This window comes from Myxine glutinosa, chromosome 1 (genome assembly GCF_964187855.1).
Source record: "Myxine glutinosa chromosome 1, kmMyxGlut1.1, whole genome shotgun sequence".
NCBI classification, from domain to species: Eukaryota; Metazoa; Chordata; class Myxini; order Myxiniformes; family Myxinidae; genus Myxine; species Myxine glutinosa.
The window spans coordinates 56148105-56170552 of NC_136261.1; the positions used below are offsets into that span (position 1 = coordinate 56148105).

At 49.4% G+C, this 22448-nt stretch overlaps 2 protein-coding genes across 4 annotated transcripts in view; one reads left to right on the forward strand and one right to left on the reverse strand.

Moving 5' to 3' along the window:
• Positions 1-22448, forward strand: part of MPL (MPL proto-oncogene, thrombopoietin receptor) — a 180944-nt gene that overhangs the window by 138307 nt on the left and 20189 nt on the right. The gene's annotated exons all lie outside the window — the stretch shown is intronic.
• LOC137424367 (mesoderm induction early response protein 2) overlaps positions 1-22448 on the reverse strand; it is a 146373-nt gene that overhangs the window by 16199 nt on the left and 107726 nt on the right. For all 3 annotated transcript variants that reach the window (XM_068111761.2, XM_068111770.2, XM_078772146.1), the window contains 5 exons: positions 21528-21609; positions 21182-21276; positions 20650-20771; positions 17686-17733; positions 17397-17518 (listed from right to left, as the gene is read on the reverse strand). In XM_068111761.2, coding sequence (XP_067967862.1) covers positions 17397-17518; positions 17686-17733; positions 20650-20771; positions 21182-21276; positions 21528-21609 — 469 coding nt within the window. The remainder of the gene's footprint in view (positions 1-17396; positions 17519-17685; positions 17734-20649; positions 20772-21181; positions 21277-21527; positions 21610-22448) is intronic.

A 22448-nucleotide genomic window follows, 5' to 3' on the forward strand; every position in this document is an offset into this window, starting at 1 on the left:
CTGTCGTCTGTCCGGGGTTAATATAAGAGTGTGTCTAAGTGCCTGTCTTCCTGTGATATACCTCTAGCCCCTGTAATCTAACCTTTCCTTACGAATATAATTGAGAATCGAAACATTGGTGTCTGTCATTATAACCCAGCCGGGTGTCTTCTTTTTCCTTATTGAGCCAGCGTGGCGCGGCTTCGTCAACGTTCGGGTACAATCGGGTAATTTGTGCGGACACGACGGCCATTCCGCTCGGCCCACCTTAACATCAAAGTCGTGTCTGTAACAATTGGTGTCGAGGAGTGAGATTCGGACCCGGGACTAAATTAGTTAGGCCCAAATTTTGGGAGGGAAAATCGATCCGGAGCGCGTACTGCGCTCGACAAAATCGATCCGGAGCGCGTACGGCGCTCGACAAAATCGATCCGGAGCGCGGTCCCGCGGTTACTGCGCTCGCCGAAATTATAACGAAAAAAAAAAATTTTGGATTTGTTTTACGAAAACTCGAATTTTGCAAGTCGCGCCATGGCGGATCAAGACGGCTGGGGTCCGGTAGGGGAGAGTGAAGCAGGGTCGGTCCAGGACCAAATTGAGGGACATGAGGGACATGAGGAGAGCGAAGCAGTGAGGGCGGCAGGTTCGCGAAATGGCGCCTCGCACATAGCTACGGCGGCCGCACCCGCTGCACAAGTGGGAGGAATGGCCCAAATGCAGGCCCTCATGGAGCAATTTATGGCGCAAATGCAGGCGTCCCTCAACCTACAGGGTGAGCGATTGGAAAACCAAATGGGGGTAATGGGGAACCGGATGGATGCTCAGGGTGAGCGAATGGAGGGCCAAATGGGGGTAATGGGAAACGAAATGGGGGTAATGAGGGACGCAGCGAGGGGTACTGGTGAGAAGTTAGACAATAATTTTGAGAAGTTAGACAAAAATTTTGAGGGGTTAGACAATGGGATAAAAGAGGTGAGACATGGGTTAGAGGGGGTAGAAAATAGAATGGCTGCCCAGGAGAATCAAATAGAGGGAGTGAAAAATGGGTTAGAGGGGTTAGAAAACAGGATGGAAGGCAAATTGAGGGACATGAGGGACCAAGCGGAAAGGGAAGTTAAACAAATGGAGCAGCAGATAGAGGGGGTCAGAATGGGGGTAGAAACCAAACTGGATGCTCACAGGGAGGAAATGGAGCAGATGAGGGTGGCATCTGGGCAGGAGATGCAAGTGATGGGAGAGGAGATCAGAAGAGGAGTGAGTGAGGAGGTCAGAGGAGTGCGCGAGGAGGTGAGGCACTGTAAGGAGCGCATGGAGAAGGAGGTGAGAAAGGGGACTGTAAAATTGCAAGGGGGTATAGAGGAGTTGACGCTGGGAGTAGAACAACTGACAGTGGGACAAAAGGAGTTGGGGGAACAGGTAAAGAAGAACACAGCGGTAATAGAGGGGTTAAAATCAACGCAGAAGGAGATGAAAAAGGACGTAGGGGTAATTAAAAAAGAGTGTCAGACGGTACATGAGGACTTGACGAAAAAAATGAACAAAGTGGTAGAGGTGATGGAGGTTAAAGAGCGGGAGGTGCGGGAGCACATATAAAAAAATAAAGTGGAGTTAGAGGAAGAACTTAAAGGGGCGCACGAGGAGATGAAGGAGGTGAAGCAGAAATTAGAAGAAGTGGAAGAGGGGGTGAGCGAAATTAAAAAGCGACGGAGAGAGGATAAGAAAGAGATAAAAGAGGAGGTGAAAGAATTGGTCCAAAGTCTGTGTTCGGATCGTGATGATGTGCTCATTAACCGGATGAGGGATTCGCAGGTGATGGAGGAGAAGCGAAGAGAAAGAGGACCCGGTGTAAGTGGTGACCAATATGGTCGTGCGTATGATGCGCCAGGTGATTTAATAAGCTTGGGGGTCGAGATAGACCCGGATGTTCGTGAGAGGCCAAGAGGGAGGTGTATGGTTGGTCCGGAGGGTATGGAACGAGAGGTGCGAGGTGTGGGTGAGCAAGGTTGTGGTGGTATGGAATGGGTAGCGGGTTGCGGAGGTGTGACCCATGCATCGACACCAACAGGGGTAGTTGTTGGAGGGACCGGGGAGGCACGAGAGCCCCTTGGGGGTAGTGTACTGTGGGGGCCCGGCCGGTTCGGCCCCGCGCTGACCCCGCAAGGGGCGACGCACGGGGTCCGGCAGGCGGGCAACGACTCACATACGAGGTGGTCCCACAAGGTCCCACTCGCGCCGTATGACGGCAAGAGTGATCTACGCGCGTACCTGGCGCAGTTCGACTGTGTGTGTAAGGGCAACGGTTGGGGTGAGGACGAAGGTGGAGTACACCTGGTGGCCGCATTGCGCGGCGCGGCGGCGGAGGTGCTGACGGCATTACCAGCGGGTGCTCTCACCCTGCCAGCCCTCCGCGACGCCCTAATTAATCGATTCGGCATAGAACAGCAGAGCGAGCTTGTTAAAGCTCAGCTCGCGCTGCGAAAACGCAAGCCCCAGGAAGCCATCGGGGAACTTGCCCACGACATTCGCCGCGCAGTGGGGATCGCACATGCTAGCATGGCAGCGGATTCCCGGGAAAGCCTGGCGCTGGACCATTTTATTCAGGCCCTCCCGGATATTGAGCTCCGGCAACAGCTCGCCATGTGGCGCCCGCAGACTCTGAGCCAGGCGGCTGACGCTGCGGCCCGTTGGGAAGCAGCGAGGCCCCTGGCCCGGGGGGGCGAGCGTCTCGCAATGGCGGTCCGCCAGGTGGGACCCCCGATGGAGGGCGGACCCCTTAGGGGACCCGCCCCCGACGTGGGTCCTGACCTGGCGGGCATGGTCCGGAGGCTGGTGGACCAGCGCCTGGCGGGACCTGGACCATGGCAGGCGGCCCCGGAGGTGGCCCGCGGTGGACCACGAGCGGGTAATCCAATTCGGACCTACAGGGGGGGGGGGATTTGGAATTCCGGAGGCAAGCACCTTATCAGGTGAGGTGCTATACTTGCAACCGTCCGGGTCACCTGGCGCGGCACTGTCGAGCCATGCGCCGGGATGATCCCCGGCAGTTGAGGTCCTCAACTCCGCCCAGGGGGGAGCGGGTTAGCCGACCCCAGACACCCCCCCGCCAGACCCCGGGAAACTAGAAGGTGTCGGGCACGTAGGGCGGTGTTCGGCAGCAGAGGATGGAGGAGAGCCCTCATTGACGCGACAGGTCATTTATTGTGGCCAAATTGGAACCGGTAGCCTGACAATTAGATGCAAAATTGCCGGCGTGGGGGTAGACGCCGTAGTGGACACAGGAGCTAGCGCCACGATCATCAGCCCTGTGGTCCTTGATTCGAGCGCAGGTGGCTGGGATAAGATCCAGCGCCTGCAAAATTATAGTTTGCAGCTTGCTACCGGGGTAACGGCCCCGATCATAGGGCGTGGTTCTGTGACCCTCAAGTTAGGGTCGGTAAGGAGGGAGATAGATGTTTGGGTGGCGGAGGTGTGCGACCCATGTTTAATAGGGTTGGACCTGTTGACTGCCAGCGGTTGTAAAATCGACTTGTGCCGGGGGATCCTGCAGGTGGGAGTAGAAGAGCTGCCGTTAGGGGGAGTGAGCACGGCCGAGAGAGCGGAGCTGGAGGCTTCCGAGGCCGTGACCATTCCCCCAAGGGCCGAGGCGATAGTGCCGGCCCGGTGGGCAACTCGCCCAACATGGCAGGAGTCCTGCGGCCTGGTCGAACCGGTGGCAGCGCAGTCCATACCGGGTTTGATCGTGGGCCGCACCCTTGTAAAAACGGACGGGCCGGTAGTGGCCGTCCGAGTAGTAAATGTGAGTACAGAACCACGCACTATAGTAAGGGGCACGAGGGTAGCTGGCTGCACCCCAGTTGAGGAAGTCGCGACAGTGAGGGGCGAGAACGTCCAGCCGAGCCGACCCCAGGGGGAGCCTTCAATAACAAGTAGGAATTGGCCCGATCCCATTTGCGAGATGGTAAATCGTAGTAGCGTAGAGTTGGGAGGTACCCAGAGGGAGGCCTTACACAAACTGGTTGGGTCCCATTTGGACCTCTTCTCCCTGTCCACCGAGGATATTGGACGTACGGGCCTGGTGAAACATCAGATCCACACCGGTGAGGCCCGGCCTATTCGTCAGGCCGCCCGACGGCTCCCTTGGAGCAAGAGGGCGGAAGCTGACGAGCAGGTTGCAAAAATGCTCGACGCAGGTGTGATCGAGCCCTCGGGAAGTCCTTGGATGTCACCTGTTGTGCTGGTCAAAAAGAAGGATGGGACCACGCAGTTCTGCGTGGACTATCGCCAGCTAAACAACGTGACACTCAAGGACTCATATCCCCTGCCAAGGATTGATGACACCCTCGATGCCGTTGCGGGCTCAAATTGGTTCACAACTTTGGACCTCAAGAGTGGGTATTGGCAGGTGGAGATGGATAGGGCAGGGAAGGAGAAAACGGCATTTTCCACAGGTAAGGGACTGTATCAGTTTACTGTGATGCCGTTTGGTTTGTGTAACGCCCCCGCCACCTTTGAAAGATTGATGGAGCATGTACTAGGTGGCATGCCATGGCAGTCATGCCTGGTGTACCTGGATGACGTCCTGGTACATGCCCAAACGTTCCCCCAGGCAGTAGCTAATTTGGACCAGGTGTTCGGGTGCCTCAGACAGGCAGGGTTGAAGCTGAACCCGAGTAAGTGCACTTTGTTTGCAAGAGAGGTGGCCTATCTAGGTCACGTGATCGGCCGCGAGGGGGTAAAAACGGACCCAGACAAAATTAAGGCGGTAGAGGAGTGGCCCGCACCACGTACCATCAAAGAGGTGCGGGGATTTTTGGGACTCTGCTCCTACTACCGGCGCTTTGTGGCGAAATTTGCGGAGTTGGCCCGTCCCCTCCACCGGCTTACGGAGAAGGGGACGCGATTTAATTGGACCCGGGAGTGCCACGAGGCCTTCCAAAAATTGAAGGGGTGTCTGACATCCGCACCCCTTCTAGCTTACCCCACTAGCGACGGGGCATTTACCCTGGACACGGATGCAAGCCAGGAAGGATTGGGCGCAGTTTTGTCTCAGACACAGGAGGGCGTGGAGAGAGTGATTGGTTACTATAGTCGGGCCTTAAGTAGGCCCGAGCGAAATTATTGCGTCACTCGCAAAGAGTTATTGGCCATGCTGGCTGCCATGAACCATTTCCACCCGTACCTGTACGGGCGGAAATTTTTGGTTAGAACTGACCATTCCTCCTTGCAATGGCTCCTTCGGTTCAAGGAACCGGAGGGCCAAATTGCAAGGTGGTTGGAAAAGTTGCAGCAGTACGATTTTGATGTGGCCCATAGGGCCGGGAAGGCCCATGGTAATGCGGACGCACTCTCTCGGCGTCCTTGTCTGGGGGAAAACTGTAAATTTTGTGCGAGACACGAGGAGAGGGAGCAATTGGGCGATTCTGCCCCGATTCTCGTCGTCCGGGCAACCCGGGTGAGAGGGCCAATTTTGCCACTAACCGCGGACGAGGAATTTGGAGAGTTGGCTTGGAGCACGGCCCAGCAGGAGGATCCTGTTCTGGGGCCGGTGTTCCAATGGGTCAAATTGGGGCAAAGACCAAAGGGGGAAGAGGTCACCCCCCTCGGGGCGCAGACAAAGGCATATTGGGCTCAGTGGCAGACCCTGGAATTGAAAGGCAACATCTTGTATCGCAAGTGGGTGGAGGTTCCCTCTGATAGAACTTCCTGGCTGGTGATAGTCCCTGACAAATTCAAGAACGTCATATTGCAACAGGTGCATGGTACCCGCTCCGGCGGCCATTTGGGCAGGACAAAGACAATATCTCGGGTCCGCCGGAGGTTCTATTGGGTGAATATGGGGCGCGACATACAGGACTGGTGTCGGAGATGCGACGCCTGTTCTGCCAAAAAGGGACCAGCACGGAGGATGAGGGCCCCCCTTCAATTACATCAGGTGGGGGCCCCCCTTGAGCGGGTGGCTATGGATATTCTAGGACCGCTACCCCGCACCCGCCTAGGTAATAAGTACATCCTCGTTGTGATGGACTACTTCACCAAGTGGCCGGAGGCCTACGCCCTCCCCAACCAAGAAGCAGGGGTGGTAGCGCAGGCCTTCGTGGAAGGATTTGTGTGCCGGCATGGGATTCCACAGGAGTTGCACACCGACCAGGGACGAAATTTTGAGAGCAAATTGCTAAAAGATGTGTGCAGTCTCCTGTCAATTCGGAAAACCAGGACAACGCCTTTAAGACCTCAATCTGACGGGATGGTGGAAAGATTCAACCGAACTCTAATCCAACAACTGGCACTGTTCACCACCACCCGTCAGGATGACTGGGACGAACATCTCCCTTATTTGCTTATGGCCTACCGAACCAGCCAGCACGGGGCCACCGCATGCAGTCCAGCGTTGCTTATGTATGGGCGGGAGTTACGGGCTCCCGCCGACTTGCTATGCGGTCCCGTGCCAGACACAGTGGTTAACCCGCCGAGGGAGGGGTACGCACGTCACCTAGAGGAAGGCATGGAGCTAGTCCATGCCTTCGCCCGCCGCCAACTCCATCTGGCGGGGGAAAAGATGAAGCGCAGGTACGACGACCGGAGCCAGGGGAGTCAATACGCTCCGGGGATGAAGATTTGGTTCTTTAATCCCCGGAGGCGGAAGGGAAGGTGCCCAAAACTCACCTCCCCCTGGCAAGGCCCAGGAGTCGTCCTGTCGCAAATCTGTGACGTGGTCATTAAGATCAAAATGGGGCCACGAACCCTCCCTCGGATCGTCCACGCCGACCGGATAAGACCTTACACCGGCGAGCAGGCGCCCCCGTGGATTGCCTCGGCTTTAGATGCCGAGGCGGGACCCAGTACCTCTGAATAAGGGGGGCTTATTAGTGCCAGAGGACTGGGGGATTGAGGAGCGGTAGGCCCAGTGGGTGAGGGTGGCATCCCTGCCACCCTTCCCATGGTGTGGGGCAAATGCGCAATAGTTTATGGGGTGTATGGCAGTGAAAACTAGCCCGGGTGGGTTAGGTTATATCAATAGGGCCCTAGAAGATGACAGTAGGTAACGTTAAGTTTAGTTAGTGACTGATACCTGTAGTGGGGACGCAGGTAGATTAGTGTGGATGATAATGACGTGGGAGCGCAATAGTTTAAAGGGACGACCGGGAAGCGCAAGTTTCAGAAGGGAGTAGTTAGCTGAGATGATGCCGTGTGTGTGAGAATTGAACAGGTGTGATTGCACAGGTGTGCAACTGGACAGGTGTGTGGAGCAGTGTGTGAGTAATGAGTGTTGTGGATCAGCGCGAATGCGCTTGGGGGGAGAAGGGTGCAGGTGGCACCAGGTGTGAGAGCACAGGTGTGCAAGTACAGGTGTGTGGAGAGAGCTGGAGTAAGTGGTACGGAGTGGTGTGCGTGGTGCGAAGGTGTGGATGGGGGAAGAGTGGACCCCTATCACGGATACCCGGGGCGGGTAGTGTAAGTGTTAGGTAGAGGGTACAGGTAAATTGTGGTTGGATATTGGCATTTGTGGTGCGGTTGCAGAATGGTGTTGTGAATGGGTGCATTAGTGTTGTGGAAATGGCTGGGCGTGTAGCCTGTTAGTGTGTGTAGTTGGTTGGGCACTCCACCACTGTGAAGATGTCGGCCAGGTGAGGCCGCAGGTGGGCTCTGGGAGCCGGTAGAGTTGTGGATGGGGCCCGAGGATCCGGAGGACGGACCCGGGTAGCCCAGTGCCAGAGAGGGCACCGAGTGGGGAGAGTGCCAGAGGGCCTTCCCCAGGTAGTTAGGTTAGGGTAAGGAGCAGGTAAGCTCGGAGGCAACTGCAGTGGTGGAGGTGTGCAGGTGGGTAGACCCACTGGGAGAGGTACACGTCGCGGCCCAGAAATTGTGCGAGGGCACCGGGAGATGAATCGGGCGAGTGAGACCCCAAATTGAAGAGCACCACAGTTTGGCCAATGGGAATTGGTTTTTAGAACCCGTAGTGTAAGAGGGCCAATGGTTTGGCCGGAGAAAGACCCCGGGTAGTGTAAAGTTGTTAAAGTCATTTAGGAAATAGTTAGGATTGATGAACCTGTCGCACCATACGCAGCCACTTACCTGTGGTGATGATGATGACTCCACACCTGTGTTTTCTTTGTTTTGTTGCAGGAAATGAGATTGCTGTGGATTTGTGAGACGCATCACGACGTGGATGAGACATTGGGGTGATTCCATCTCTCCCTCCCTAGGAGGGACTGATGATGAATTGGTAATGGCAAATTTTGATGTGCAGTTGGAGATGGCAAATTTTGATGAGAGTTGAAAATGGCAAATTTGATTGGTTAGGAGGGAGAGAAGACGAATTTGGTTTATGGGAGGAACGGGGAAGACAGTAGGGATGTTTGTTGATTTGTAAAGTAGATGTTTATGGGTAGTGTTGTGTTTTGTGGATACAGTAAGGGGTAAGGGAGGGGCCATGTAGGTTACCTGGTGGGGGGGGGGGGGGCGTACGATAGGAACGTACCTGTCTCACCTGGTTCCCATGTGCCCCCAGTGTGCATCACCTTACATTGCGTGCACTTTTGCGCCCTTACCACCTTACTCACTTGTCTGCTTCTTTTGTCTCCCACCTCCGAGGATCTGGCTTTGGGGTAGAGAGAGAGGAGAGAGAGGTGCTGGCTGCGCAGTTGTGGGCCTGCACTTTCGCTGTTTGCTGCCGGGATCGATACACCATATGGACCGCAATGTTTGTGGCCACCCACAATGGACCGCAGTTCGTTTGCGGCCAAGCACCACCCGGGGATGGACCTATGGGTCAACGTGGCACCTATGCCATACAGGTGAACCACTTTTAGTTAACACCAAGTGCACCACAAGAAGAGCAAGAGACACCTGCAGGGTTAGGGGTTGTCGAATTTATTTTTATTCCAATGAACAATGGTGACTGCACCGATTGGTGGTGGGGTGGTGCTTTTGATGCTCGGGAAGGGTGCTCTGCACGTTATTAAAGGCCGTCGGCCACAGAGCACTCGTGGGTTGGTGTATCGATGTTGGCAAGCGCGCTCTCTCTATGCATAACATCTGCATGTGTTCCTCCAAAAACAGGTCCTGGATCGTAGTGTAAATAGCAGCGTAGTCTTGTAAATAATGCTCCCTACCGGCTGTATGTGTAGTTTGAGAATTCTTTCCGGATTCGGTTATCCTGTGGGTGTGTTTCTGTGAGGAGAAGGGTGCAACGTCGCAGGGGGACATATTTACTCATTTGTGAACATCTGTAAAACTGTCGCACTCAGGGTAGAGTTAATAGTAGAGGGACTACATCTGAGTGCCACACTAAACTAGGTAAAAATTTATCGGGTCGGGACGCCCCGAGGGTAGAGAAGGGTGCAATGTTGCGAATATGGAATTTGGCCTCCATATCCGCTTGTAAATATTCCCCTATTTCTCCAATACTCCCCAACTTTCCCCAATCCCCCATTCCCTAGTCCCATTGCATGTAAATAACACTCTGTAGAGCCGACCTTCCCCTTATTCCCCCATTAAATGTCGTGCCCAGGTCCCACCGCAACACACGTAGACAACTATAGGACGTCTTCCTAGTTATTCTTAATCTATGTCAGTTAAGGACTCGTTTCCATTAATTCTGACTCTTCGTTGCACCAGAATGTGATTATATGGCATCAGTAGTGAGTTTAGGACCTTTCCCATACCTCCTTCCATCTTCTTCCCCAACAATTACAACAACAACAGAGGAGATGGCGGTGGCGCGGGGGAGGATGCGTCCTCACACCGGCTCGATTAGCGCCATTGACCACGCGCTCCACGGGGTTACCACGGAGGGGCTGGCTGTCAGCTCCTCCTCAAGGGCGGAGCCTGGTAACCCCCCGCACCCAATCAGAAGGGCGGACCGATTCCATCTGGGGCGGCGCTAGCGAGCCGAGGGCGTGTCACTCCCCGCGGGATATACGTGGCGACTTACCGGAAGTGAAAAAGAGATGCGCCCCCAGCTGGAGAAAGAGGTACCTGCGAGCGCTGAGTCAGATGCGCCCCGCCTGAGAAAGAACGTTGCCTGCGATCGCTGAGAGAGAAAGACCCGCCTGAGAAAGAACGTCCCCTCCGAGCGCTGTGACCTCCCCGCATCTTTGGACCGGACTGTACCCTGCTTTGAGCCAAGAGTGCACCTTGAGCCATCGCTATTTGCCTTTCCTTGCCATCAATCCCCGTGTGAGTCAGCCGTTGTCCCGTTTACCTGTCGTCTGTCCGGGGTTAATATAAGAGTGTGTCTAAGTGCCTGTCTTCCTGTGATATACCTCTAGCCCCTGTAATCTAACCTTTCCTTACGAATATAATTGAGAATCGAAACATTGGTGTCTGTCATTATAACCCAGCTGGGTGTCTTCTTTTTCCTTATTGAGCCAGCGTGGCGCGGCTTCGTCAACGTTCGGGTACAATCGGGTAATTTGTGCGGACACGACGGCCATTCCGCTCGGCCCACCTTAACATCAAAGTCGTGTCTGTAACAATATATATATATATATATATATATATATATATATATATATATATATATATATATATATATATATATATATATATATATATATATAGTTATGTCGGGAGGGTAGCGCAATATCTCGAGCCAGATAGATCTGTGTCGGTAGGTATCCGACTGTCGTGATAGGGAATCTATCTGTAATAAGTTATGTGTGTTTAGGCGGTTTGTCGGGTAAGAGTATACCTGTGAACATACCAGGATGTTCATGTGCTAGGTAGTTGGGGATTAAAGATAACAGCCCCTGTGTGTCACACCTGGTCATCAAACCTTTGTCCCTTATGGCAATGCACACCTGTAGACACTTAGTTAGGTCCTTTCGTGCACGCATTAATTAAATTCCCTTCCCTGACAAGACTTTGGAAGAAAACGGACAGGAAGCCAGTTCAGGGCAACGCTGCATGGGCCGCAGCCAGCTACATCAATGGCAGGCCTCGAGTAACATGCGCTATGACCACGTTACAGGCCTGTGATTCAGTGGAGGGCACTGATTGTGTGGTGCGCCAAGGCTGACGTCACCGCGGCAAGGTTATATAGGGGCACGCCAAACAACATTTTGGAGTTCTCTAGAGTTGCACATCCGGCTCTGACCCTGGCACGTCACTCTCTCGCTTGCACGTCCCTTTGTCTCTCTGGCACATCCAACTCTTGAGAGAGCTCACTTGGACTTGGCTGCTAGCGTGCAGTCGCACTTGCGTTCTCTCCTCCTGCAATTTCTTCGTTCTGAGGTTGTGCCTCGGGTTGGAGATCGACCGTGTGTGGAGCTCGCCGGCCTGCGTTGGACGTGTCGTGCTTGGAGCGAGGCCTGGTGGTGCTTGGAGGCGGACGGAGGGGGCCGCGTGGGAAGTCGACGGACGCAAGACTACAGACGAGTTAAGACGCACCACACTCACAAATACATGACGTGTTCTTTTCGTTAATTCATCCCTTGGCGTATTTGAAGTGCGGTGTGTGGGATCCCAAATTAGGACTTTTATTTGATTACCGTCGCGTTTCTTGTTATCGGGTCCGTAATAAATCTCTATTTTTGTACATTCTAAATCTTGTGTTCGAGTTCATTAATTTCCCTGCAGGATCGGAGCTGCCATTTGAGTTCGTTCGCCCTCCACAGGTACACGCTTTTACCGCAGCTCCCACTTTCCTTCTTCCTCCCGCGTTTGATAGTAAAATCCGTGTTTGGTCGTCACCTCCAATTAAATCCGTTTGGTCCATCCGCGAGCCCTGGTATTAACCGAAGGGTCCGCGCGACAACTGGTGTCAGGAGTGGGATCTGGGCCCGTCAGACAATTTTTTTTTTCCGCGGCGAGACATCGAAACGGTCGGGCGTACATCCCGCCTGCCATTTGAACGCAATTTTTTTTAGTCCGAGGCGAAAATTTTGTTTAGTCGATTGGGTTTACAAGACGCTGACGGCGCGTCATTAAATTTAATTCGATTCTGAGATAAAATCCGCGTGGGGTCGCGATCTTCTCTCGACGGAGGAGAAGGTGAGCTATATGGAGGAAGGGAGGATGGAAGATGCGGGAAGTCTTGGGGGTGAGCCCCTCCTCAGTGAAAGACACATGAAAGCCCGCTTGGAGTTTGCAAAAAAGCATCGAAAGGACTCTCAGACTGTGAGAAACAAGATTCTGTGGTCTGATGAAACCAAGTTTGAAATGTTTGGCTTCTGTCTGGCCACTCTGCCATAAAGCCCAGATGGGTGGGGTGTTGCAGTGATGGTTGTCCTTCTGGAAGTTTCTCCCATCTCCACACAGGATCTCTGGAGCTCAGCCAGAGTGAACATCGGGTTCTTGGTCACCTCTCTTACCAAGGCCCTTCTCCCCCGATTGCTCAGTTTGGCCAGGCGGCCAGCTCTAGGAAGAGTCCTGGTTGTTCCAAACTTCTTCCATTTAAGAATTATGGAGGCCACTGTGCTCTTGGGAACCTTCAATGCAGCAGATTATTTTTTTGGCTTCCCCAGATCTGTGCCTCGACACAATCCTGTCTCTGAGCTCTGCAGGCAGTTCCTTCGACCTCATAGCTTGGTTTTTGCTCTGATATGCATTGTCAGCTGTGAAACCTTATATAGACAGGTGTGTGCCTTTCCAAATCATGTCCAATCAATTGAATTTACCACAGGTGGACTTCAATCAAGGTGTTGAAACATCTAAAAGATGATCAAGAGAAATTGGAGGCACCTGAGCTAAATTTCAAGTGTCATAGCAAAGGGTATGAATACTTATGTCAATGTGAAATTTCAGTTTTTTCTTTTTAATAAATTTGTAAAACTTTCTAAAATCCTGTTTTCTCTTTGTCATTATGGGGTATTGAGTGTAGATTGATGACGAAAAAATGAATTTAAACGATTTCAGGATAAGGCTGCAACATAATAAAATGTGAAAAAAGTGAAGGGGTCTGAATACTTTCCGAATGCACTGTGTGTGTGTGTATGTATATATAAATATATATATATATATATATATATATATATATATATATTAATATATATATATATATATATATATATTAATATATCTATCTATATATATATATATATATATCTATCTATCTATCTTTATATATACAGTGGTACCTCGGCTTACGAGTGCCCCAACGTACGAGTTTTTCGGGATACGAGCCGTCGCTCGGGCGGTTTGTTGCTTTGGGATACGAGCCGAGATCCGATGTACGAGCTCAAAAAATTTATTTTTTTGAATTTTCCGGTTGTGGCTTCCGGTTCCGGTCACGCGGTTATCTTGCCGTGAAAGCATCTCTGCTTGGATATAAAACACGCAATCGTCGAAATACATGAGCGAGGAATCTCCTTGCTCCAGCCGGTGACGTCATCGGCGGGGATCCCCGCCTCCAGAGTGGCTGGTCACGTGACCGCCAAAGCGTGTCGCGCGTGCGGATATAATGAGCTACACCTGTGGATCACGTGACCACGGAAGCACGCCTCGCTTGAGAGGCATGGCTTTCGGTTTGCGTTTTGCTTTATAAGGCGCGATAAATGGGCTTTTGAGTGTTAGCGGTTCATGGCGTTGACGGTTCATGACGGTTCATGACGGTTCATGGCGTTGACGGTCAAAAACCCATTACATCAATTTTACCAGGCACTGTACAGTAAGTACAGTGGACACCAAATGCACGGTGGAAGGCTAGAAGTAGAAGATCGTCCAAGACAAGTGAGAATAAGCCATACTTTGGAGGAGATGACGTCATTCGCTGGTCCGATAACCAAAGATGTGGTATAAAAAACCAGGTGAGCTAACAATGCAGCAATGAAGGAATTCGGCCAAGGCACCGGCACACAACGACCTACCTACATCGAAAGACTCAATGCCAATGGTGACAGAAGCCAAGACGGCCGGCTTAAACACCGCCGAAAGACCACGGTGTACCAACTTACGATGCAGAACATCTTGCACTTAATATGATGACAACAGGTGCCATCCTCTGACGTACCATTACAGGTACAGGTACAGTACACGTGAGCACAGAGCAAAAGTTCACTGAAACCGAGATTAAGAAAAAAGAAAAAACACCTCGTGGTCCGTGCTCGATATCCGAGTTTCAATCTTTTCAAACACATGATGCTCTCGGTCACGGTATCTCCTGCGAGCTGCTTCTCCTTCAACCACACAAACAACAACTTCTCCATATCTTCATGGATAGAGGTCCGGAGCTTTGAAATAATCGTAACGCCCTTGGCTGGCGTTATAGCCTTTATGGACTCCTTCTGCTTCAAAATCGTACATATCGTAGGAGTACGATCGTACTGCCTCGCCAAGTCGACAACACGCACACCTCACCTGGCATGCTCTTCTCCTCTGCTTAATAAAACCAGTTTATTTCTTTACATTCTCTTGTATTATGTACAGTATATACGAGGTCGTGCTTGTTTATACATTATTTGTTATTTATAAAGTACATTTTTGTTATTTAAAAGCACCTAACAAAAAAAATTGGTGTTTTTTTTTTGAGGCTGGAACGGATTAATAGCATTTCAATGCATTTGAATGGGAAAATTTGCTTTGACTTACGAGCGATTTGGCTTACGAGCTCCGTCACGGAACGGATTAAACTCGTAAGCCGAGGTACCACTGTATATATATATATATATATATATATATATATATATACAATCGCATCGCCAGGCAATTAAGATCACCAGATATGGATAGCAGAACCAGCCTCAACTCCCGAGGCGAATCCCAAAAGTGGCGATTAATTTTAGCTAGCGCAGGAAGGAGGAGATGCGGGGAGTTCAACTGAACGGACACATGGGCTTATTCCCGAAACCACGAACAAATAAACATGACTTGATCTTGATCTCTGATCATCAATTTGGATTCAGACCAGGTCACTCTACTCTGGACATGCTGCTTCTGCTGTCTCAACAATGGATGGAGGTCCTCAATGCCAAACAGGAAATCAGAGCCGTCTCCCTTGACATACTGTATCTCGTGAGGTCAATACGGTCTGGCACCCCGCCCTGCTCACCAAACTCTCCCCCTATGGTATCCATGGAAATCTCTACGCATGGCTTGCGGACTTCCTCTCTGGTCGTAGTCAACGTGTGGCCCTGAATGGATTTCTTTCATCTCCCCTTCCTGTTCAGGCTGGAGTTCCCCAAGGCAGTGTTCTGGGCCCTGTGCTTTTTCTGGTATTCGTCAATGATCTCTCCGACTCTCTGGAAAATCCTCTCTATCTCTTTGCTGATGACTCCACTCTCTGCCGCTCCATACCTCATCCCTCAGATCGGCAGTCCACAGCCTCCTCACTCTTTGCAGACCTGGTCAAAATCACAGACTGATCAAACAAGTGGAACATGTCTTTCAATCCTGACAAATCTCACACTCTCACTATGTCTCTCCGAAAAGACCGACTGGACAACCCTCCCATCTACTTTCTGAACAATCCTCTCCAAGAAGTTCTGTCACTCAATCTCTTGGGTCTCACAATCTGCCATGATCTTTCCTGGGAAAAACACATTTCCAAGCTGGCCTCCAAAGCCAGTCGCCGACTGGGCATCCTCCGTCGTGCGAAGTCCTTCCTTGGCACACCTGAGCTCCTCACCACATACAAGGCTTTCATCCGCAGCTCAATGGAATACTGCTCTCCCCTATGGGCTGGTGCTCCTGCCTCACACCTCGCTCGGCTTAACGCTGTTGAAACCAAAGCTTTCAGAATCATTGGAATCTCCTGCGATGAAGTCGATTGTGAGGGCCTTTCACTTACTCACCGCAGGCAGGTTGGTGGTCTTTGTCTTTTACCGACTCCTCTCTGGCCTAGCCCCCCCAGCCCTGTCTGTGCTCTGTCCCCAAAGTACGCCTACAGGTCGCACAAGATCTGCCTGCAACCCTCTTCTGGTGAAACTGCCAAAATCAAGACTCTCTGCTCACCTTCACTCTTTCATTCCTCTTTTCTCCCACCTCTGGAACAAACTCCCTCACTCTCTTCAATCCCACTCATCCCTCCAGGTCTTTAAAACAGCCGTTCACCACCATCTCTTATCGTCCCCCATCCAAAACCTTGATCTTTTCTACACGTGTTAATTCACCCCAGATCCACTTTTCTGAAATACAGACTTCTTTCCTGAAAGTCCTAGCAGTGTCCATGTGTTTTTTTTTTTAACCTCTCCCACCCCCCAACCCCCTTCCCACGCCTCCTCCCCCCAAGCCCTCTACCTCCCACAGATCTCCCGATGTCCCTGCTCTCAAATGTTGTACTTTCTTGTACAAATGTTGTACTCTCCCCATCTTGTCTCCCGCTCCCTTTATTTCGTCTTATGTGTCTGTTTGTTTTTTGTTTTCTTTTTGTCATTGATGTTGGCTCTTGCACGAGTCTCGATCTTATAAAAAAAATAAAAAATTAAGTCAAATAAAATGCACACAAATTATTTAATGAAACTCAAACACGGAAGGAAAAGGAATACTGTGGTAAAAACCAATTCTATATCCCATTATGAGGCGCCTCCATGCAGTTGCAAATGCATACACAAAGGGAAAGGTAAATGAAAAGAAAATCCCCACTTTTTGCCGGCACTTCGCTTTGGCCTCAAAATAGAACCTTTTAGTTTGGTGGCCGTTGAAGCGCGATTCCACCCTGTGGGAAGCGCACAAGATGGCAGTTGAGGTGCCACGTGTAGAGGGCGCACAGGGCCTTGAGGCGAGTGGTGAGGGTGGCCCTCTTTAGCTCCGATTTTTCATGCTTGTGACGAACAGCATGGCCTTCAGCCAACCAAGAGCCCAGCAGTCGTAACCCTCTTTCAAAGTGTCTCCAACACAAGCCAGAGCTCCTCGTTCTCCAAACGCGTGCACAAAAACTGCCAATGCACAAAATGGCCAGCCTTCTTCTTCAAGCAACGGCAACATACAAGCGCACTCTTCTTCTTTTCACCACCAGAAGCAATCGCGTGATTTCGCTCCCAGTTCGCCCCACCCATGTCCTATGGGCCAATCATGTACCTCGAGGCATGGCCTGCCTCTCTGCCCCCCTGATTCCCCGCCTCTTTTGGCTGTGGCCTTTTCCTTCTTAAGTCCATTGGGGTGGGGCTTCGTCCGACCGGCTCGTTCTTGGCTTTGTCGGCGGTTGTTGTTGTTCATTGGTTGTGTAAACAGAGGGAAGGCACGTACTGGGGAAAACTAGCCTTAAACCCTAGAGATAATTAGCACGACACCACCCCTTGCATGATGCACAATAAAACAACCTTAAGCTACAGTCTCTCTCTACTTAATACATCGAAATGCTCCTAGACGTCACTTGGTCCATGCTACTTCCTATACAGTGCTACCTCTCCTATGGTGTTCTTTTATCCCCCCTCCCCCTAAATGTAACAATATATATATATTAAAAAAAAAAAAAATACAGTATGTATAAAGAAAATAAAGTGCATTTACAAACACACATGGGTTTACTCATTTATTACCTTGGGTATTGGGTGTTCTTAGATTTCTTGGGCAACAATTTGCTGAGGGTTGATGAATACTGGAGGCCTGTGAGATGTATGTGGTTACATAGTTTGGAGAGAGTCGAGGCCTCCTTTCTGGCCTAGAACACAATCCACGCAGCACAACACCTCAAACAACCTGCAAAGAACCACTTCCAAAGAGCCCATCTTTATCCCCGTTAAAGTCTCCCCTTGCCTCATTGTCTGCATTACATTTAAACCATTTTCTTTGGATATTTTCCATGATATTCTTTTTGTCGAAGTATACCTCTGATTTTCTTCTCTCCAGCACTCGTTTGCTCTTCCAGCAGTATATCTAAGAGAGATTGGGAAGATTTGAGTGATTGACATAGTCGGATACATCTCATCCAGGATCAAAATAGCTTTACCAGGCTCCACCCACACTTCTCTAATTAAAATACCACTGTATCATGAGTGAACAAAACCTGAGAAAGCTGAAAAGAGGAAGGGGTAGATTGTTCAAAAGCTTGAAAGACAACATGATAAAAATTAATATAAATTTCTTCATTTTGGGGCTGTTCATTGGGAGATATGTTGTCATTGCTTTACTGGTTACAACATAGGTCATGCAAAACGAGGATTTAAAATAAAACCTCCACACACTACACACCACACATCACACACACCAATCCAAGCTTACAGTGGAATGGAATGGATATATGGTGTCCTGCACCACTCTGATTTTATGAATAATAAAAAGCACAACCATAAAGGGGGCAATTCTTCTTCTTCTTCTTCTTCTTTAACGGCCACAATTATTGCCACATTCTTGTGGGGGTTGCCAGAGAAAGCTTGGAGCAAGTCTTTCGCAAACTGCCTGGCAGGGAATGATGTTCGACTAAAGTTAGGGCAGGAATTTGGAATGTAGCCATCCATGGTGCTGGCCATAGCTTGCCTACTCTTCACGAAGAACACCGTGGGTTCTTTATCATCCACCAACTAATGTTTGCAGATGGGATTCCCACTTAACATCCATCCGAGGGACGGCACACACATTGCCGATTCACCCTGCCTATGAAACACCGGGATGACAGTTTATCGCTGGGTGGAGAGTTGAACCCAGGCTAGACAGCTCGGAGGCAAATATGCGTACCTCTGGCCCATCCTGTCAACCCTTACCCCTGTTAACTGTCCCTAAACCCCACCGCTTTCCAGGTTTACAGTTTTCCTTCCTGATAATTTGCAGCTGCATCCATCTTGTTCACCCCATGCTCCCCCCTGCCCTTCTTTCTTCCTGCCATCTCTTATTTATCCAAGTCTCCCTCGATTTTGTCCCTCTACCATGCCACTTGTATGTCCGCCCACTCTCTCTTTTTACGGCATAGCCTATAGGGCAAGGCCGTCTAGAACAGTGTTTGTCCGTCTGTATGTATATATGTCCCTTCAAACGTAAACCAATCAGAGCTGAGGATCTGGTCACATGACAGGGTGATGTGATTACGTCTGATGTCAACACGGCGGAACGGCGGCTGACTCTCCACACCGGCATTTTGATTCCAATTTCATTCAGGCCGAACATATTGTCGAACCTGTCATATATCACAATCGCCATGCTCTACCTTTGTTTTTCATTCAGTGTGAAACACAAACAAACCGATTGTTAAAATGACAATGGAATATCCAAAGCATCGGCGTTATGGCTCTTCCAAAAATACGGTACGTATAGGCCTTAGGCTTCATGCCTCACCTTCGGACCGCTTCGGACAAATTAAGCCCAGGTTTCTCAATACAGTAGTATCGTTTTCGTAATAATAGTAATATAGTAAATATAACCAAAACACTTCAATCCCAATGTTGTGAATGGAAAGAAAGTTAATGGATTAAAGTGATGGATGGTTCATGAATCAATGATAAGCAGTGTAACCACGGAAGTAAGGAATTGGCATCGGTTTTTTAAAATAGTAATATCATTTTCGTAATAATGATAACGTAATGTTAATATTATAATAAATGTAATCGTAACAATTGTCCCTTCGTGGTGACTGCAAAGTTACTGGAGGTTAAAATATATCTTCTATATATTAAAGTAGCGGCAGTTTTGTGTCCGGCCGTCGCACTACGTCATTACGTCCATCTTCAACTAAAGTATCAAACAAGCCCGGTTACGCCGCTGTTAGGCTTTCGGTCTTGTTCTACTTTTCCTTTTGTTCTGGTACGCCCTGATCCATTTTATGTTATAGCTCCTCTACGAGCATCGACTTTGAATACAATTTAAAACAAGACCGAAAGTCTAACAGCGGCGTAGCTGGGCTTGTAAAATATTATAAACCACAAACACAAATGATTGTTTAAAAAGCTAGTCACTAATGCCGTTTATAACATTAAACAAAGAAATGTGGTGGAATCCCGACATCCGTGAGGTAAGTTTTACTTACAGAACTGAGGGAAGATCTACTGTAATCTAGATACCCCACAAGGATTGGGTTAATAACACACTATCAAAAACCGAGGCGAATTCCTTACTTCTGCGGTTGTTAGTCCCGTATACCGCTTATCATTGATTCATGAACCAGACACCACTTCAATCCATTAACTTGAATTCACAACATTGGGATTAAAGTGTTATGGTTATATTTACTATATTATTATTATTACTATTACGAAAACGATACTACTGAAATGATCCACTACTGTATTAAGAAACCTGGGATTAAATAGTCTGAAACGGCCCGAAGGTGAGGCATGAAGCCTAAGGCCTATACGTACAGTTTTGTTGAAAGAGACGTAACGCCGATGCTTTCGATATTTGATGGTCATTTTAACAATTGATTCGTTTGTGTTTCACACTGAATGAAAAACGTGAAGGTAGCGCATGGCGATTGTGATATATGACAGGTTCGACGATATGTTCGGCATGAACGGCATATAAATCAAAATGGCGGTGTGGAGAGTCAGCCGCCGTATTGCCGCAATGACAGACATAATCACATCACCCTATCATGTGACCAGATCCTCAGCTCTGATTGGTATATGTTTGAGGGGACATACAGACGGACAAACACTGTTCTAGACGGCTTTGCCTTATGGGCTCGCCGTAAAAAGGCACCGTGCTGACTGACGGTGTGATCAACAAGCAAGTGAATGAACAAAAAGCAAGAGATAAGAAAGAGGGGGGGGGGGGGGGGGGAGGACATGTAAGCTGCCAGCAAAATGAGTTGTTCTTAAAAGGTGTGTTTGTATGCAAGTTCTCGCCGAATCCAGTCGTACTTACATGGGACCTGGAAGACCAATGGTGGCTTTACGCTTGCTAGTGCGGCTTTGAGGTCCACGCCTAGTTTTGTGTTTTGTGAGGTAGTAATATGCCACACACTCACCTACAGACTTTGTGCGAACCTGCAGAGAAAGACGTGTGGTGATTCAGTTTATAATGTGGAGGTATCATTCGGATACGAGAGTTTTTTTTAATTACCTCATGCACGCAAAGTAAAAAGCAAACACATCATACTGAATTGATTATACCGAGTATTCATTGTATCAGGATATCATAATGCATTTTTATCCACCATGCCATTTTTGTACAATGTTTTGAACTGTACAAACAAATGTGTTAGCAATCCCAAATCTAATAGCCCAAGACCGGCCATCTTGCTGTGCCTCAAAGCCGATCAAATTGTCTAAATAACGACTACCTCGCATACCCCAACAAATGAAGACTCGGTGAGGTGGCCTCCTTAAATGAAACAAACTATCATAAAATAAAATAAATTATAATCGGAATGCATCAGTATCTATAAGAAATTGACCTTGTTAGCCTGGATAATGTTGAAGTCCTTCCCATGTACACGCATTCCCTGTTCAAAGTTCTTCTGCTCCTGCACTGTCCATTTGGCCAGCTCACCTAAAGCACAACCGTCGTAAGGCACACAACTCACGACACATGGATCTCACTTTCAATTCCCATAAAACGTGTAGATTTCTTCATCATCAACTAATATCCTTGTAATTTGTGGAAAAGTGCAACGATCGCCCAATGTCTTTGTCTTACATGTGATGCCCTGCCGGGCGAATGCTTTAAACTTTTAGTGTGAAACTTCAACTCCACATGCTAGAGCCAGCTAAGAGTTGGATGTACAAATGGCTCGATGTTACCTCCCTCGGCGCGTGAGTTAGCCCGCGACCGACGAAGTGCTTCTCGTGCCTTGTAATTACACCTGTGGAGCTCCCACAGCACCTTAAAACAAAAGCAAAAAGACGAGCAATTGTCAGCAACAATATTATAAATGATCAATATCAATAAAAAGTTTCATTACCCGATCAAATCGGGTTATTTAGGCTTCAGTAAAACTCCAAGATTGTAGTTTACAGCGGCAGGAGAAACTCGGGAGCGCAACACCGGAGTGATGGGCCAAATGGCCTCTATGTGCTTGTTCAAGGTCGTGCAGGATCGCGTGACCACTCGTTAGAATCTGTGTATAGCCAGCAGAGACTAAATAAACTTTTATAATATATTCACATCCATTCTGCATACGGAAAACAAATATTTCAATGCAATAGGTTGGATTCTAATGCAGGTTCAAGTCCTACCGCTGCCCCTCGCCACCGAGGGAAGCACCCGATGTACGTTGCACGATGGCCCCCAAAGCACATTTATTTCACGTTTTTAAGTAAATTTGATCACGAATTGAAAGTTTTTATTGTGACATTGACCGTATGCATGCAAAAATAATGTGATGGAGCAAATGTTGGGGCAAATCTTACAAGTCCTTTTTATTGTGATCTAATCAGGTAATGAACGATGCCTTGTGGCGAATGTTTTCACATTGGGATCAAACGACAGAAGTAACAATCTAAATACCGGGTAAGTTCAATGACAACAGCAATCACTGCATTGCACCATCGTCACAATGACTGAATGAGCACTCAAATCAGAACCTGGGGATTGGCATTCCCACACGAATCAGCTCCTGCTCCTGCTCCTGGAGGGTCTGTGGTGGTCTTGGCAAGGATAAATTATGTCCCGGATATGTTCAATTGGACGTAAATCTGGCGAAATGGCAGCCCAGGCTGTCA